The sequence below is a fragment of the Dendrobates tinctorius genome, unplaced genomic scaffold (assembly GCF_039654945.1).
Source record: "Dendrobates tinctorius isolate UK_male_01 unplaced genomic scaffold, ASM3965494v1 ptg000172l, whole genome shotgun sequence".
NCBI classification, from domain to species: domain Eukaryota; kingdom Metazoa; phylum Chordata; class Amphibia; order Anura; family Dendrobatidae; genus Dendrobates; species Dendrobates tinctorius.
This window is the reverse complement of record NW_027361839.1, coordinates 4060304-4079516: the sequence shown is the minus strand read 5'-3', so window position 1 is coordinate 4079516 and position 19213 is coordinate 4060304. Positions and strand designations below refer to the sequence as shown.

The 19213-nt window shown below is 47.2% G+C and overlaps 1 protein-coding gene across 3 annotated transcripts in view; it reads left to right on the top strand.

Annotated features, from left to right (window-relative positions):
• The window catches only part of LOC141053894 (sodium/potassium-transporting ATPase subunit alpha-1-like), a 57743-nt gene extending 40639 nt beyond the window's left edge, over nt 1–17104 (top strand). For all 3 annotated transcript variants that reach the window (XM_073551049.1, XM_073551047.1, XM_073551048.1), the window contains exons 2-23: nt 1049–1156; nt 1237–1296; nt 1377–1580; nt 1658–1771; nt 1849–1983; nt 2061–2178; nt 2259–2527; nt 2609–2807; nt 3158–3267; nt 3464–3598; nt 13433–13625; nt 13706–13881; nt 13962–14098; nt 14299–14449; nt 14527–14695; nt 14773–14927; nt 15000–15123; nt 15220–15365; nt 15442–15572; nt 15651–15752; nt 15825–15916; nt 16815–17104. In XM_073551049.1, coding sequence (XP_073407150.1) covers nt 1049–1156; nt 1237–1296; nt 1377–1580; nt 1658–1771; nt 1849–1983; nt 2061–2178; nt 2259–2527; nt 2609–2807; nt 3158–3267; nt 3464–3598; nt 13433–13625; nt 13706–13881; nt 13962–14098; nt 14299–14449; nt 14527–14695; nt 14773–14927; nt 15000–15123; nt 15220–15365; nt 15442–15572; nt 15651–15752; nt 15825–15916; nt 16815–16843 — 3057 coding nt within the window. In that variant the 3' untranslated portion in view covers nt 16844–17104. The remainder of the gene's footprint in view (nt 1–1048; nt 1157–1236; nt 1297–1376; nt 1581–1657; nt 1772–1848; nt 1984–2060; nt 2179–2258; nt 2528–2608; nt 2808–3157; nt 3268–3463; nt 3599–13432; nt 13626–13705; nt 13882–13961; nt 14099–14298; nt 14450–14526; nt 14696–14772; nt 14928–14999; nt 15124–15219; nt 15366–15441; nt 15573–15650; nt 15753–15824; nt 15917–16814) is intronic.
• Nucleotides 17105–19213: the final 2109 nt, after the last annotated feature.

Sequence of the window (19213 nt, the reverse complement as noted above, 5' to 3'; positions counted from 1 at the left end):
GTGTCGAGCCTTGTTCTGTCCATTTTAGCTTTGACGTATGTTTCGTAGGCTTTGTTTCCTGGTTCGTGTTCCAGATTCCGAATTCTATGATTACGCTGCAGCTTTTGATCTTCCCTCTTAGACCAAGCAACATGGGCACAAGACAACCTTGCTGCTTTGATCCTGGCACTTCATGAGTATGGATGACACCCAGGCCACCCACTGGCTCATTTCTTGTGCCTTTCAGCCTAGGGATGCGTCTTCCAGCACTAGATTCAATTCCTTTTAGTTGTACTGGGAGGATATGGCCTGATGAGACTCATCTGCCCGGAAGTTGTCACAGTCTTCTGTCTGTGCAATCATGCCGGTGACCTTGTTCAAGGTCACTCTTAGCGTTTAACTCTCCAATCAGTGTCTGAGTAACTTATTAGCCTTGCGAGGCAGCGGTATGGGACTACCACAGGGTGGAGGGGGGTGCAGGGATAGAGCACTCTCGCCTATCAGGCCTCCAGTAACAGGCGCATGCCCTGATGCCTGACTGTCCCCCACAAATCACCCCAATAACAGGTGAAGGACTGGCACTGGGGTCCTCGCCTGTTCTAGGGGTGCACAGGGTGGCTCATTAGTCCTTGTTCTGCTCTCACCATTATACGTCTTCTAACATTGGTGACTTGTACAGGACTGAAGCTGACCACAGATGCCACCATCATTGGTTCCCTCCCTCACCCCTCCCAATCATCCATTGGGTTATTATAGGATGGGGAGGCTGCGCATGCTGTGTATAGTTGTCCTTGATGCTTCAGTCGAAGGTTAACCATGTGAGTGCTAGCATGCGATGTGACAGACATGCAATTAACCTTATGAGTGCTGGCATGCAGTGTTGCATCCAAGAGACCGATTCATAAGAAACAGACCATTTCTTGGGCACATTGTTCTGCAGGACATGATTGCGGGGGTGGGGTGTTAAGCAGCATTAACCCTGTGCTGGCTGGATTATACGGTGGAAGCAGCTACAGGCAGAAGATCAAGCCGACGGCTTCTTACTCTTTTTTGTTTTTCCCCTCCGCAGGCCGGACGTGATAAGTATGAGCCTGCTGCCACTTCTGAACATGGCGGCAAGAAGAAGGGGAAAGGAAAGGACCGGGATTTGGATGAGCTCAAGAAGGAAGTCACTATGGTGAGTGAGAAGTCTCTCCATCTGACGTCTCCTTACATGGGGCTGCAGATCATGCCTCTCACCCTCTCTTCTCTTTACAGGAGGACCATAAGATGAGCTTGGATGAGCTTCACCGCAAGTATGGTACCGATCTGACCAGGGTAAGATGGCAACTGGCCGGGCGATGCCTGAGGTGTTGTCACATCTGTGTGGGTGTATTACGAATGTTCTTCTGTTACAGGGGCTTACAACAGCCCGAGCAGCTGAAATCTTGGCACGTGATGGTCCAAACGCCTTGACCCCGCCGCCCACCACTCCAGAGTGGGTAAAGTTCTGCCGACAGCTGTTTGGAGGCTTCTCTATGCTGCTATGGATTGGTGCCCTTCTCTGCTTCATGGCGTATGGTATTCGGTCTGCAACTGAGGATGAACCACAGAATGATGATGTGAGTGGCACCTCCTTCTTATGGTTATCGTGTGTGTCTGTCTTCCTCTGCATAACGTCATTCTCTGCCCTCCGCAGCTCTACCTCGGTGTTGTCCTCTCCGCTGTCGTGATAATCACGGGCTGCTTTTCTTACTACCAAGAGGCAAAAAGTTCGAAGATCATGGAGTCCTTCAAGAACATGGTGCCCCAGGTGCGGCCTGTATACCTCCGGCCGCTTAGCCTGTGTAGTAATGTGCTGGTATCTTGACATGACGTCTTCTATCTCAGCAAGCCCTGGTCATCCGCAACGGTGAGAAGCTGAGCATCAACGCAGAAGACGTCGTCCAAGGAGACTTGGTAGAAGTGAAGGGTGGTGACAGAATCCCGGCTGATCTCCGTATCATATCTGCTCATGGTTGTAAGGTCAGCGGAAACTACATCTCACAAATGGTTTGTCTTGCTGGCGTCAGCCGCTTCACGATCTTTCCAATCGGAAATAGGTGGATAACTCCTCACTGACTGGAGAATCCGAGCCACAGACCAGATCTCCTGACTTCACTAATGAGAACCCCCTGGAGACCCGAAACATCGCCTTCTTCTCCACCAATTGTGTAGAGGGTGAGTGTCTGCGGGGAGTTGTCAGGTGTGGTTTGGGATTTTCTGGGTCACGGGTGACTGTTCCAATCCTCCCTCTACAGGAACCGCTCGTGGTATCGTCATCAACACCGGAGACCGCACAGTCATGGGACGTATCGCCACCCTGGCATCGGGTCTGGAGGGCGGCCGTACCCCCATTGCTATTGAGATTGAGCACTTTATCCACATCATCACCGGCGTGGCTGTCTTCCTGGGTGTCTCCTTCTTCATCCTGTCACTCATATTGCAGTACACTTGGCTGGAGGCCGTCATCTTCCTCATTGGTATCATTGTCGCCAACGTGCCTGAAGGTCTCCTCGCTACGGTTACTGTGAGTAGGGAGGGAGACGCTGATAGGACCTCTGGCTGAACCACTCAGCAGTTCCTCTAAAGTCCTGCTTGCCTTCTATAGGTGTGCCTTACTCTCACCGCTAAGAGAATGGCTCGGAAGAACTGTCTGGTTAAGAATCTGGAAGCTGTGGAAACCCTTGGCTCTACCTCCACCATCTGCTCTGACAAGACTGGGACCCTCACACAGAATCGTATGACTGTGGCACACATGTGGTTTGATAACCAAATTCATGAAGCAGATACCACGGAGAATCAGAGCGGTACGATGCCTGTTTAGGGATGTAGTGGATTTTGGGTTGCTGGAGGTCTTGGGGGTTCTTTGTAAGATATTGCTGACTTGAAAGTCACAACTAATGATGCAGGTGTGGGGGTTGTCTTGGGAATGCTGTTAGAGTTCTCAGGGTCTGCTGTAATATGTGGTGGGGTACATCGGCTCTCGGGAACTTTATGTAAGATGGTGCTGTTTTGGGGACCAATGTAAGAAAGTGGGGGGGTTGTCTGATTCTGACCCTTGGATTCTCTTGGACATTTTAAAAGTGTTTTGGGGACTCTTAAGGTGCCGCTGTCTGTTTCCCATTCCGCCTCTTATCCTTCGCCCAACCACTTGCAGGTGCCTCCTTCGATAAGACCTCGCCCACATGGACCGCCCTGGCTCGTGTTGCTGGCCTGTGTAACCGTGCTGTATTCCAGGCCGGGCAGGAGAACACTCCTATCCTGAAGGTGAGTCTCTGCGTCCCAGTATGTTCTGGCAGGGTGTCCTTCTCACTGTCCTTCTCACTGTCCTTCTCACTGTCCTTCTCACTGTCCTTCTCACTGTCCTTCTCACTGTCCTTCTCACTGTCCTTCTCACTGTCCTTCTCACTGTCCTTCTCACTGTCCTTCTCACTGTCCTTCTCACTGTCCTTCTCACTTGCAGCGGGATGTGGCTGGAGATGCCTCTGAATCTGCTCTGCTGAAGTGCATTGAGCTGTCTTGTGGATCTGTAAGGGACATGAGGGAGAAGAACCAGAAAGTGGCCGAGATCCCCTTCAACTCCACCAACAAGTATCAGGTGAGATGTTCATCGGCTGTGTATACCTGGTCTGTACAGAGCACGCAGGCTGGTGTGACTGGCTAATTCTACCATAGGCCCAAGGCTCAAATCAGATGACTGCTGCTGGGTGGCTGTCAGATCTACTTAAAATAAACCTGTAATCTTGAGTGGGAGCTGAGGCGCAACGTGCTGCGGGCCTGAGCTCCTCTGCAGCCGTTCTATATATCTACACTTGGTGACAGTCGTCCACCTGATCCTATAACGTACCAGACTAGTGTTAAAAAAAAAAAATAAGTTTTGAAGTAATCCACTGGAGACAAGGATATGAGTGCACACATGCATTCTTCCTATCAATAAACTGCGGAAAAATGCATTAATATGCTATAAAAAAAAAAAAAAAAAACTTTGGATGGATGAATGCAGAACTTAAACACATGCAAAAAAAAATGTCAAATGGAATGAGGGGGGGCATATCTAAGGAAGACTATAATGCTATTTGCAGGGCAAGCATTACAAAAGCTTTTGGGCGGTATGTCAAAAGCAAAAAAGAGAAATTAAAGATGCTATAGGGTTTATACAGGATGAAAATGGTGACTTGGTAAAAAATAAGGCTAAACGTTCAAATTCCTATTTTGCATCTGTTCGCTAATTGCAACTTCACCCGATCTTCACAATACCATCGAAGGAATAAAATAATCCACTCTATCCATAAACACAGATGGTGAGGGGACACTTGGCTAATTTACATGAATTTTTATTTCTTGGTCCAGATAAATTGCATCCTAGGGTACTGAAAGAGATAGCAGAGGAAATTACAAGAACCACTAGCCAGAATCTATGAAAAATCCTGGAGAACAGGAGAAGTCCCAGAAGATTGGAAAACGGCAAATGTCCCTATTTTCAAAAAAGGAAAGCAGAGCCAGGAAATTACAGGCCATTGAGCCTTCTATATGAGGAAAGATATTTGAACAAATTATTAAACAGCATGTATGGAAGTACCTGGGAAAAGAAAACCGTAATCAGAGGCAGCATGGGTTTGTAGCAAACAAGTCATGCCAGACTAATCTAATTTCCTTCTTTGATTGGAATTACTGACTGGGTGGATCAGGGAAATGCAGTAGATATAGTATATCTCGACTTCAGCAAAGCATTTGAAAAAGTATGGCCTAGGATTCTTATTGGAAAAAATGATTAAGTATGGGACTGACAAGGCTTCAAGTGGGTAGCTTTATACCTGGCTCAGTGATCATACTCAGAGTGGTAATATATGGTTGCACATCCAGTTGTAAGAGCGTTTCAAGTGGGGTACCACAGGGCTCTGTCCTGGGTCCAGTGTTCAAAGTTTTTATACATTATCTAGTTTACCTTCAGGATAGCTAACACTACTGAAGACAGAGGATTCAGAACAATCTAGATAAGCATGAACGTTGGGCAGCGACTAATAGAATGGTATTTAACAGGGAAATTTAAAGCAAATTACATCTACAGAATGGGAGGAATACAACTAAGCAACAGCATGTGTGAAAGACTTGGGAATACTAATAGATGACAGACTGCACATGAGTCAACAGTGTGATGCAGCCGCAATAAAGGAACACAGTTCTAGGATGTATTAAGGAAAGCATAGTGTAGATCACGTGAAGTAATTATCCCCTTCTCTTCCTTGGTCAGACCTCATGTGTAATACTGTGTCCAGTTCTGAGCACCACTTTTTAAAAAGGACATGGAAAGACTAGAGCAAGCTCACAGAAGAGCTACCAGGATAGTAAGCGGACTGCAAAGTATTTCTTACGAGGAATGGTTAAAGGAGCAGGGAAAGTTTAGATGACTATTTAAGCCTCCTCAGCCTTCTTTTTTGCAATCTACAAATATCTGAAGGGCTGTCGCAGTGTAGAGGGTTAATCCTTATTCTCATTTGCACATAGAAACTCGAGAAGCAATGGGATGAAACTGAAAGGGAGGAGACACAGATTAGATATTAGAAAAAACTTTTTGACAGTGAGGGTGATCAATGAGTGGAACAGGCGGCCACGAGAAGTGGTGAGTTCTCTTCTTTAAAACAGAGGCTGGACAGAAATTATTCCAAGATCTATTGTTTAAAATTAACTTTTGTTCATGGGGAAAACTCCTTTAAGAATGGAGACAGATCCAGTACGGCATGCTGCAGTAACTTGCATACAGAGACTTAGAGTTGAATGCTGGTGTATAGGAGTTGTCTACGTAGCGGTAATAACCTTAATCCAGTAGTGGGTGCACCAAATTCCCAGTAATGCTCCAGCACAGGGGGGGGTCTTTCAAGGGGTTGAATTTTGGAGTCCTTCCCTTCAAAAGCGCTAAACCTGTGGGTGTACCCTGAGGGACTCTTGTACAGCTTGGAGTTTAATGCCATACATGGCCCTCTTACTTGGCAGGTATTGCCAGAATTTGAGCCTTCCTTTTGGGATGAAATGTATTCGGGACTCCTCTATGCAGATGTCCTTTTGAGGAACGTACAGACTTGTTGCTGAAGTGATCAATGACCGTCTGAACGTTAACCAAATTTTCAAAGTTGGGGTCATCTCAGGGAGGACATTATGCATTATCACTGCAATGCAAAAACTTGTGGATGACTTCAAAGTGGGGCCGTGACACAGCCTTGAGGAACCCTGGAGTGTTGCAAAAAACACTTCAATATTAATGAATTTCTGGCTTCTTCACGATCCCCATGTGAAGAACAAGGCCCCAAAACTTCATTTCTACAGGGGTCCAGTTGGCAAATGAAGTGGGATTTTGGGATAGAAATTAATGCGTGTGCAAGTTTTACCGAGACACCATGAGGTCTACAAAATTGTCCGAGGAAAAAGACTGTGGGCCGGTGGTGTCAAATTGGATTCCTGATTACACCACCAAATCAGGAATCTGTGGTATATAATTTTTGAGAGGTGAGGTCCATAGGAGCTCACTAAAGGTGGGTGCTGGCTCATTCTCTGTCCTGGGGTGTCTGCATAGCAGTTCCATATCACTTGAGGAAGAGGCGGAGGAGGAAAAATCAAGGAAGGTGGGATCCTGTCCCTCACTCTGTCAGAGGCAAGGAAAGCCTATGCCTCCTCGGCTGAATAATGTAATTGGGGTGAGTGGCACACTTTCGCGTGTGTGTGTATAACAAAAAATATTTAAAATTGAACAAAAGCATTCAGGAAAATATATAAAAAGGAGAATATGTAAAAAAAAAAACTTACTAAACTGACGTCCGTAAAACTACTGAGCGCCTGAAACTAATCGTAATTCTATGAAGTAGAAAAACCGGTGGCAATAAGCGCTACACGAACTTTCCACTAAAATTCTGAATCTACAATTACTAGACAGTCATCAGTGAAATTGGTGCCTGCAACATCTGATGCAGATTGTGAGTTATAGTTTAAAAAAAAAAAAACTTGCAGCGATTTTACTGCAGTAAATTTTTACTGTGGATTACTGTCCCTAATCTAGCTCTATCAAGGAAATCTAAAGTTAAAAAATCACACTGACCCTATTCCAACCTTTTTTGTTCGTTAAATACTGTAGCAGATGCTTATTATATATTCTTACTGCCCCTAATCTAGACCAATTAACTACCATATATACTCACGTACAAGCCGAGATTTTCAGCCCATTTTTTGGGGCTGAAAGTCCCCTTCTCGGCTTATACGCGAGTGATATAGCCAGGGGATAGGTGGGGTAGGGGAAGCAGGGGTGTCACATCATACTGACACCCCCCCCCCCCCCCCAAGCGTGGCCTCTGCAGCCCTCCTGCTTGTCCCACTGTCTCCTTTCCTTCCTACAACGGTCATATGGTACCGCTCATTAGTCATGAATATGTGCATATTTATGACTTTAATGAGCGGTACCACGTGATCGCGGAAGGGAGAACGGGGCTGCAGAGACCGCACCAGGGGGAGGTGAGTATATGCTATATTCACCTGTCCTGGTTCCAACGCTGCTGTCTGCCCACCGAGTCCCTCTGTCAGTGATGTTCAGGAAGCAGAGGGCGCGATGTGGTCAGCGCGCGCCCTCTGCTGCCTGATGTCACTGACAGAGGGACCCGGCAGGCAGACACAGCAGCGAGCAGTGATGGAACCAGGACAAGTGAATATCTCAGGTGCCGGGGTCCTGAGCGAGCAGTGACACCTGTCCCCCATAGCGTGCCGGTGTCTCCGCCTGCTCAGCACACTGGCACCTGGCCCCTAGCAATGAGAGGAGTGTTTTTTTTTTTTTTTGTTTTTTTTTTTTTTTTTTTTAACATGCAGTAGCGGCATATATATGGGGGCACATTCTATGGAGCATCTTATGGGGCCATTATTAACCTTTGTGCAGCATTATATGGGGTGTATTTTGTATGGAGCATCTTATGGGGCCCATCATGGACTGTATGGAGCATTGTATGGGGCTCCTGATTTAATATGGATATTCAAAATCATTTAACCTACTGATGTCTCAATTAATTTTATTGGTATCTTTTTTTTATTTTTTTAATAAATTTACCAGTAGCTGCTGCATTTTCTACCTTAGGCTTATATGCAAGTCAATAAGTTTTGCCAGTTTTTTGTGGCAAAATTAAGGGGGTCTGCTTATACACGAGTATATACGGTAATCTAAACTATTCAATTTCACTTTTTTTTGGTGCAAAAAAAAAAACAAAAAAACAGTGATGTGCATCTGATCAGCGGTTACGCGTTCTTGTGCCCTGCTGTCAAATGGCAGGCACATCCATACGATCACTGTGCGTTTTGTTCATGGTGATTGCATGATTGACCAGACTTGTGTACATATATGTGCTGCATTGGTTGGGAAGCCCTTCCATGACCTGTATACCTTTTTGGATAAGGTATAAAAACCTTAAATATTTCACGGACACCTAAGCGTGATCGGCATACGTGAAAAAATTTGTGGCTTACACAGAGCACAGACTAGTTCTGCCAAATTCATCCGATTAAAGAAACAAGCAGCTAAAATATCATTACAAAGCAGCAAACTAGTATGTGAAGCTGCTGGAGGCTCTGGAATCTGCAAACATCAAGGTGTAGAATCCTCCAGAGGCTCCAGTTGTGCATAAACCAACAATTTGTCCACCCTAAATATCCCTCACAAGCAAAGACTGCTGCAGAGGGCCCGACATACTTGAAGACTCATTGTAAAACAGCTATGTTTACTGATAAACCAGTGCAACCCTGGATGATGCAGGTGGCCACCATGTCCCTTCAAGGCTCAACATCAGCAAGGAGGAGACTGAGTCATGTTTTGGGAAGAGCTTGTGTCCCTGAAGATGTGAAAATGACCTCTGCGAAGTATATATATATATATATATATATATATATATATATATATATATATATATATATATATATATAGAGTTTCTGGTCACTTTCTTCCATGGTACAAATAGTGAGTTATTCGTAGCAAAATCCTCTTCATACTGACCATGTCCCATCTCATTCTACAAAGATACCTCCGAGTCATTGGCTGCTATTGACGTAAAAGGATAGAATCTCGTGGTTCATGCATGCAACCATACATTGTGGGGAGAAGATGAACTTTATTCTCCCCAGCAGTATCCCGGTTTGTCACAGGTGTGGCACCGGTTAAGCCACTGTTCTGAGTATAGTGAGGGCCAGCTGTAACCAATGCAGAGCAAGTGTCAGTCAGGGACGCAGTTACAGGCGCCACTCTCTATCCTCAGAGCAGTGGCCTGGCCCGGAACGCTGCCAGGGAAAATGTTAATGTTCTTCCCAAAGTGTTCAGCTAAGTGCAGGCTCCAGGCAGGTTTGTAACCTTATTAACCTTCAGGTTAACACCATATATGTAGTTTTGTGCACCAATTAACTACAGAATAAAGGAGACTACTATTTAGCCCTTTTGCACTTTACATGCCCTTGGCACTTTGTGCACATTATTTGTGGGGAAAATTTGACTTTTTTTTTTTTTTTTTTTTAATTTTACATTTCAAAGTTATAAATTCTGTGAAGCACCTTAAGGCTATGTGCACACGCTGCGGATTCACCAGCTGATTTGTCCATGCAGATCTGCAGGTAAAACCGCAGGTAAATTGACCTGCGGATTGGCAGCGGTTTTCCCCTGCGGTTTGACACCTGGACAATGGAATAGGTGGCAAACCGCAGCAGAATCTGCAGAAAGAATTGACATGTTAATTCTTTCTGCGGATTTAAAACCGCAGCTTTTCCGCAGTGAAAAAATCGCAGCATGTGTACTGCGGATTGTAAATCCCATAGACTTACATGCTACTGTACACTGTCTGCGGAACTGCTGCAGAATCCGCAGAGGCCAAATCTGCTGTGGATTCGCAGCAGAAAATGCAGCGTGTGCACAGAGCCTTCGAGTTCAATGTGCTCACCACACATCTAGATCAGTTCCCTGAGGGGTCTAATTTCCAAAATGAGGTCACTTGTGGGGGATTTTCACTGTTTAAGCACATCAGGGGCTTTCCAAACGTGACATGGCATCGGTCAATTGTTTCAGCAAATTTTGCATTCAAAAAGTCAAATGACGCGCCTTTCCTTCTGAGACCTGCTGTGCTCTCAAACAGTAGAATTCCCCCACATATGGGGTATCGACATGCTCAGAAGACATTATACAAATCTTAAAATAAAATAATTTGAATCTTAAGTAAATTTGTGGAAAAAAGTAAAGTGTTCACTTTTTTTTTTTTTTTTTTTTTTTTCTACATTATAAAAATTCCTGTGATGCACCTGAATTGTTAAACTTCTTGAATGTGGTTTTTTAGCACTTTGAGGGGTGCAGTTTTTAGAATGGGGTCACTTTTGGGTATTTTCTGCCATATAGACCCCTAAAAGTGACTTCAAATGTGATGTGGTCCCCAAAATAAAGCCGTAAAAATGAGAAATCGCTGGTCAACTTTTAACCTTTATAACTTCCTAATAAAAAAAAGTTTGTTCCAAAATTGTGCTGATGTAAAGTAGACATGTGGGCAGTGTTACTTTAGAAGGGCATGAAAGCTCAAAGCTGGAAAACCTGCAAAATGTTTGCCAAATTTCCGTTTTGTTTTTTTTTTTTTCACAAATATGTGAGTATTATCAAAGAAATGTTACCACTGTCATGAAGTACAATAACTCACAAAAAACGTCAGAATCACCGGGATCCATGGATGCTCCAGAGTTAACCTCATAAAGGGACAGTGGTCAGAATTGTAAAAATGGGCCCGGGCATTAACATGCAAACCACCCACGGGAGTAAAGGGGGTTAAAGGGTAACGGAGGCTTAGAGACTATATTTTGCTAAATTATCAGTCCATTCTGAGACACTCCCGGTACTGGACTTACAATGGCTTCATTCTGATTAGCACAACCATTTACACCTACCTAGAGGACAAACTAGGACATAGCTGTTAAATGCGGACCAGTGCAATATGCTATCAAAATAAAAGGGACTGGCAGCTAGCATCCAGAAGCCATCCTTGCCCATGTCGGCAGTATTGAAGCTTTGAGACCGTATTGAAAATAGATCAACGCACCACAAGTCGGCTGGCTAATCAGACAACAGTGACAGCCCACAAATGAGATAAAACAAAGTCATACTCCAGCAAAGGCCCCATCAAATAACGCACTGAGGCAGCCGAAGAAACCTGTAGATCTGAAGTGGCAGGCTACCGAGCAACCACAAAGCGGACATCAAATACTCAGGCAGGCTAGACCTGAAGTGGCAGGCCAAACACTACACTTGATTCGAAAGGCCAAAACACGAGCCTGACGGCCAACCACAACACCTCAAAAAAAAAAAAAAAAAAATGATGAACACCATGCAGTCCTAAGATCTGAACTTAAGATGAACACCATGCAGTCCTAAGATCTGAACTTGGGATCTCACTCACAAGACAGACAGGCACCCTAACCTAGACACCGCAACAGAGCATCTCAAACAAGAAGCACCCGGTCATGTGAGATACAAGAAACCCCAGGCCAGACCTCAAACAGGAGGAGTATACAGGAGTGTTAAAGTAATGGCCGTGTGATCAGAAACATGAGTGACAATCTCTCTCCTAGTTTTTATCCCCAGCATTGGGAGCCTTGCTCACTGTTTCCTAATTCAAAACATCAAGAGAAATGTAGATAATTTATAACTTTTTTACAGAAAACAAAATGAACATTGGGCCGATCTAAAAATGTGTCTGCATTTGTCGTGTTTTTTTTTTTTTTTTAAAGTACATATTGTGAGTTTGTAAAGAACTGCTTATGTTGCATAATCAATCACCTGTTATTCCAGCCCAGGATGCTTGGGACTACATCCCCATGTTTTGGCATTTGTTGGCTTTGCCTCAAAAGGCATATTTGATGTCACCTCGCAAGGGTCTATCGGATTAAGGTCCGAGGATTGGGCCGGCCACTCATGACCTCAATTTTTTGGAATGGAACAAAGATTAGGGTCGTTGGCTTCTTGAAACCCTCTTGTCAAGGGCATACCCTCTTCAGCGTAGGGCAACATGAGCACTTCAAGTATTTTAATGTATGCAAACTGGTCCATGATCCCCAGTATGTGGTGAATGAGCTTGCACTACCATGCTTAACTGTCTTCAGAAGGTACTGTAGCTTGAATGCTGAGTCTGGGGGGTTGTCTGAACTGTCTGCGGACCTTGAACCCAAAAAGAACAATTATAATTCAGTCCACAAAATGTTTCTCCTTTTCTCTTTAGGCCGGTTGATGGGTTCTTTGGCAAATTGTATCCTCTTCAGTACATGTGTCTTTTGACTTTGCGGTGACTTCTTGCTAAGATGTTAGCGTCAATCATCCTGGAGCCGGTTATTGGCTGAGCCTTGGCTATTCCGGCCATTCTTCCATCCATCAGAATGGTTGTCTTCCACTTTCTTCCACGTCTCTTCGGTTTGGCTTTCCATTATAAAGCATTGGAGATCAGTGTAGCTGATCAGCCGATCATTGTCTGCTCTTTAAGAAGTTGATTGGAGAAGGTAAAACTTATAATCAGTCCGCTGTTCTTCTGAGCAATCTCTGGAACGCCCCATATTTCTCAGGCTTTCCAGGAGAAATGCATGTACGACATGACCTGACTTCACCCTTGTATAAGGGCCACCGGATTCACACCTGTGTCTTCACAGAATGATTGTGGAGATCATTCATTGAGGTCACTGATATTATTGTGAACACTCCCCCTGTCCATTAATGATTCTAATACACAGACTTGGGAACCTGCAGATCATGGATGCGGACTCTGGGGGTTTCTTACAATCTACTGCACCAACTGGTAAATCATGTGACGTGTGGTGATGGAATTTATACCAAAACCAGGGACTCATCTGGTCAGTGATATTGGACAGAGGATTTTGAACACTACTGTAGGTACTAAAGCATTAAATCTAGTCTCCCAAGCTGATAACATTTCAACCCCCAACTGGAGCCCTGTACCTGTTACTAGAGGTTGTTAACAATTCACGGCTGCTCCACTCATTTGTTCAAGGCTCCACTGGAAACCACATTGAAGGAAGAAGTGGGCGGCACAGTGGCTCAGTGGTTAGCACTGCAGCCTTGCAACGCTGGGGTCCTGGGTTTGAATCCCACCAAGGACAAGATCTGCAAGGAGTTTGTTCTCCCTGTGTTTGCGTGGGTTTCCTCCGGGTACTCCGGTTTCCTCCCACACTCCAAAAAAACATATTAGGAGGGAATCTAGTTTGTGAACCCCATTGGGAACAGTGATGATCCTGACTCCCCCAGATCTATGTCCTTCTAAAGAACCCAATCACTGTAAGATACAATATTGCTACGCTCCAGGAAGACATCCATGACTCTCTTGAACCCCTTGACTGAGTTCCTGAGGTCCTGCATCACTTATCCTGCTACTGTTCTCCACAGCTGTCCATACACAAGAATGCCAACCCCTCCGAGTCCCGTTACCTGCTGGTCATGAAAGGTGCCCCCGAGAGGATCCTGGACCGTTGCTCCACTATCCTGCTTCAAGGCAAAGAGCAGCCGCTGGATGAGGAGCTGAAGGACGCCTTCCAGAACGCTTACATGGAGCTTGGAGGCCTGGGAGAACGAGTCTTGGGTGAGGCCTGCGCCTCCCTAGCCTCATATGCCATGTTGTGTCTGCCAGTAGTGGTCTCATTTCTTGCCTTCTCTTCACAGGTTTCTGTCACTTGGTTCTTGAGGATGACCAGTTCCCTGATGGCTTCAGTTTTGATACAGATGATGTGAATTTCCCCACAGAGGGCCTGTGCTTTGTTGGCCTAATCTCAATGATTGATCCTCCCCGTGCTGCTGTGCCTGATGCCGTCGGCAAGTGCAGAAGTGCTGGCATCAAGGTGGGCAATGTCTCTTGTGCTGATGTGCTTGTACATGAATGAAACCTTTCTATGGATTCATTTTTCCTTTTTTCTGTCAGGTTATCATGGTCACCGGTGACCATCCCATCACTGCCAAGGCCATTGCCAAGGGAGTGGGTATCATCTCTGAGGGTAACGAGACTGTGGAAGACATTGCAGCCAGACTGAACATCCCAGTGAACCAGGTGAACCCCAGGTATGTGTTGTGGGACATGAGTCCTTCATCTTCGCCTCTACTCCTTTTTCTCCTGCCTTGCTCGTCCACCTGCGGCTCTGCTCCTCATGCCTCGCCCGCTTTTCTCCTGTCTCGTCCGATGCTAGTCTTCTCTTGCCCCACCACTACTTGGTGGTTCTTTTTTTTTAGCTGTTTATGTTCCTCTCCTCCATTTCCACCAGGGATGCCAAGGCCTGTGTAATCCATGGTTCAGACCTGAAGGACATGTCCCCGGAGCAGATCGATGACATCCTCCGACACCACACGGAAATAGTGTTTGCCAGAACCTCTCCTCAGCAGAAGCTGATCATTGTGGAGGGTTGTCAGCGGCAGGTACTCTTCGTCCTCCTCTTTAACAGTTATGGAGTGAGATGGCCAGAGCAGGACATCAGTGATTGTCTGTCTTGCAGGGCGCCATTGTGGCTGTGACTGGTGATGGTGTAAACGACTCCCCAGCGCTGAAGAAGGCTGACATTGGTATCGCTATGGGCATTGCCGGCTCTGACGTCTCTAAGCAGGCGGCTGACATGATCCTGCTAGACGATAACTTTGCTTCTATTGTGACCGGTGTGGAGGAAGGTGAGCGCCTGTCTCCTGGGAAGAAGCTTTACAGCATGGCGCCTTGCCGCTGCTTCACTGCTCTCCTTTTCTTGCAGGACGTCTTATCTTTGATAACCTGAAGAAATCTATTGCCTATACCCTGACCAGTAATATCCCTGAGATCACACCTTTCCTCATCTTCATCATCGCCAACATCCCTCTGCCTCTGGGCACCGTCACCATCCTCTGTATAGATCTGGGCACTGACATGGTAGGAGCTCTCTGTGGGGGAGGGTGGTGATGGCCACTGACTGGAGGTCACTAATCGTGTTTCTCTGCTCAGGTTCCTGCCATCTCTCTGGCTTATGAACAAGCAGAAAGCGACATCATGAAACGTCAGCCTAGAAACCCCAAAACAGACAAGCTGGTGAATGAACGCCTTATCAGCATGGCGTACGGGCAGATCGGTGAGTAACTGCTTGTTGCATGGCTGAATGTCCGGGTTCTGTTCCTGCGTGGTTGCTGGCTAGGTTCTGCCACGGTCCCTCACTTCTCCTCTTCAGGTATGATCCAGGCCCTTGGAGGTTTCTTCACCTACTTTGTCATCTTGGCGGAGAACGGCTTCCTGCCATCAACGCTGCTCGGCATCAGAATGAACTGGGATGACCGCTGGATGAACGATGTGGAGGACAGCTATGGGCAGCAGTGGGTGAGTGATCTTTATATATGGGGTCTGTCTGGTGGCCTCTATGCTGCAGGATCTTCATCTTCCCTTCCCCCAACAGACATACGAGCAGAGGAAGATTGTGGAGTTCACATGTCACACGTCGTTCTTCGTCAGTATCGTCATTGTGCAGTGGGCCGACTTGATCATCTGTAAGACCCGGAGGAACTCTGTGTTCCAGCAGGGCATGAAGTAAGTCGGGGTCTGGGGTGGTCAGTGGTGGAGAACCGCTGCCAGGCTACGGTGAGTAATGTGACTGCTTCTCCATAGGAACAAGATCCTGATCTTTGGGCTGTTTGAGGAAACTGCTCTGGCTGCCTTCTTGTCCTACTGCCCGGGCATGGACAAGGCACTTCGCATGTACCCGCTGAAGTAAGTGATGTCCGGTGACTGGTGCTGTGCTCATGTTCTGTATGCAGTTTCTAATTGCCCCTCATCTTTCAGGCCGACATGGTGGTTCTGTGCCTTCCCGTACTCGCTGCTAATATTCATTTACGATGAAATCCGCAAGCTGATAATCAGACGCAACCCTGGAGGTGAGTGTTCATTGATCGGCAGGAAACTGCTGGCACTGTGGAGCTGCCCGGCGCTTCAGTCCCTGTGGTGGAACAGTGACGTCACCCACTCTTCTCTAGTATTCATTTGTTACGCAGTCGCTGACTGTAGAGTCTGCTGAGTTCTGCCAGTTAATATTCATTGACAAGCTACTGGATCTTTAAAGTGGATTTATTACAATAGGATACTTATAACGACATAAAGGAAATCTAACTAAAAGGTATTCGGAGAGGATGGGAAGTGAGAAGCATGCCTAACTAGCCTGGGGTGCTACCTTATATCGGTCAGACATAGCCCATACATTGCCCCAATAACACCTCCACGTGAAGGTACCTTCCAATCAGGTCTCAGTCTTGAGTTCTCCAGAAACTTGCACATTGCTTACCTGAAGGTGGCATCGACATCAGCAGCCATCAGTCCAGAATGGATTAGGTCAAAGGTCAAATGTGATTGCAGTGGCCTTCATCTTCCTGCAGATGTCCTTGCATCTAGGCAAAAGGTCATTGTGTCAAAAAGGCCTGAGGACAGGTTCCAATCCCATTTAATCTTGAGTCATGATGTCCATCAAAGACAATGGTTTGTAATCCAAGCCCCCAGGCATTATGTAACATTCAGGAGGCCAGACAAGATGTCCAGCTCATGTAGCTGCCCTCTTCATTGTATCATGGGAACTAAAGGCACCTCACCACGACACAATGCACCTTCCCGTCTTGCAGGTTTTATGACTGCCCACAGCACATGGTCTATCTCTCGTAGTTCTTGGATGATCTTTAGGGCTATACTGAGTTTGTGAAGCAAACTGTGAGCTCAGTCATTGATGGGTGTGATATCGAATTGTCCATGTTGGGTTCCAACACTGACCATTTTCTCTTCTTTCAGGTTGGGTGGAGAAGGAAACCTATTATTAAATATTATAGCGCGGTTGGTCCTGACATTTCACACTTCACCCCCTCTCCTCCGCCTGCCTGCACACCCTCGTTCCCTGCGTGCACCTGTTTCCCGTGAGCGAAGATGCATTTTGGCGAGGGGCGCAGAGCCGCCTGTGTGCGTCCTGTTCGGAGTTCTCATTGTGCCTTCTATGGATTAGTTTTTTTGTAAGGGAGCACATCCACAGAGGTTAATTGTATATATCTCTGCATTTTTACAAATAAAGGTGGGTTTCAAAGGGCCCTGCCGTGTCTTGGACGTCTGTTATGGTCTCTGCTGTGTCCGGTGGTTGTCCCTGTCTCGTCCTCGTATTAACTCCGCAAATCCTAATCCAGTACGGAGCTTACCTCGTGTCTTACACCAATCTCAGCCGGAGCTTCCAGCTTTATGACCTGATGTAGACTATCGCTTGGCCCAGTAGTTATGCACTTCACGTGGCAGGCAGCAGAATCGCGAGTGCAGCTCTGTAGGTGAAGTGGAATACAGGAATGATTTTCATAAGCGACAGACCCCAGATGACCCAGAGGCTTCTCCGAATGATTAGCATGGATCCGGCTCCTGGGGGGCGGCAGACTGTACAGTGGGGCTCCGCTGGTGACGGTGACTGCAGCCGCTTATTAGCCCTCCGGGGAATGTGAACAGCGAGCTTCTGTTCAGCGCCAACATCTTGTTTCCTGTGAGCCACATTGAGATGCTGTCTGAAGGAGCCAATATGCATGCTGCTGACTCTAATGGGTGGGGGGGATGGAAACTTGGTCGTAGGATGGATCAGCTGCTCTCCTTACCCTGATCTAGAAGTAGAATATTTGCACGACCACTAATCAGGGAACGAGCACTCCTTTCACTGCATGTTCAGTGATCATAGGCTCATTTACATAAGCACAAAACTGCTTTGGAAGAACTGCACCGATACACTGTAACGAGCCTTCCTGAAAGGAGAGCTGCTCAAGACTGCACCGATGCATGGTACCTGCAGCCGCACAGCAGGCTCGTTACAGTGTAAGTTCCACTCGTTCTATTCTCTGGCTCAGGTCTCGAGTCTACAATCCACTACTTGGTAATAACCTGCTACTAATGTTTCTAGAGGATGCTGGCCCTTTAATTTGCACACTTGGGGGGTTGTGTGCGATCAGCACCTGTTCAAGGACCACCTCTTTCATGGACATACTGATAGCGCAGGGTCACCACAGAGCCCGTAGCTGCCCGTATACATCGGGGACGGTGAGGGTTGTAGTCCTCTGCCTGTGGACGGGATCAGTGGCTACCCCTGCCCAGTACATTCCTGCCCCCTCTCACAACCACCCCGCAGGGTCCTGCTCACCACTAAATGTCTGCCTCCTGGGCTGCTGGCAGTGCAGGGGTCAATGGTGGAGAACACTGAGTCATTGTGTCCCGATCCAATGAGGGGAGGTGTGGAGCGGCCCCCCAGCTCGTCATCTGTGGGATGGTGACACCATTCAATCTCGGGAACATGGAGGAAAAGACCTTCATTGTAACAACGAGACCAGAGACGGCGAGGAAAAAGCGGGTGGGCTGAGATGTCCACAAACACCACCAAGGCACGGTCACCTCGGGGGGGGGGGGGTGTATGGTCACTGCAAGGTGTACACTATCACCGGCGGTGGGGGGGGTGTAAGTGTACACCTTGCAGTGACCATACACCCCCCCCCGCAGTGATAGTGTACACCTTGCAGTGACCATACACCCCCCCCCACCCGCGGTGATAGTGTACACCTTGCAGTGACCAATCACCACGGGTGGGGGGTGTAAGTGTACACCTTGCAGTGACCAGTCACCACGGGTGGGGGGTGTATGGTCACTGCAAGGTGTACACTGTCACCACGGGTGGGGGGTGTACGGTCACTGCAAGGTGTACACTGTCACCCCGGGTGGGGGGTGTATGGTCACTGCAAGGTGTACACTATCACCGCGGGGGTGGGGGGGGGGTGTAAGTGTACACCTTGCAGTGACCATACACCCCCCCCCCCCCCCCGCGGTGATAGTGTACACCTTGCAGTGACCATACACCCCCCCCCACCCGCGGTGATAGTGTACACCTTGCAGTGACCAATCACCACGGGTGGGGGGTGTATGGTCACTGCAAGGTGTACACTGTCACCCCGGGTGGGGGGTGTATGGTCACTGCAAGGTGTACACTGTCACCCCGGGTGGGGGGTGTATGGTCACTGCAAGGTGTACACTGTCACCATGGGTGGGGGGGTGTATGGTCACTGCAAGGTGTACACTGTCACCACGGGTGGGGGGGGTGTATGGTCACTGCAAGGTGTACACTGTCACCACGGGTGGGGGGGTGTATGGTCACTGCAAGGTGTACACTGTCACCACGGGTG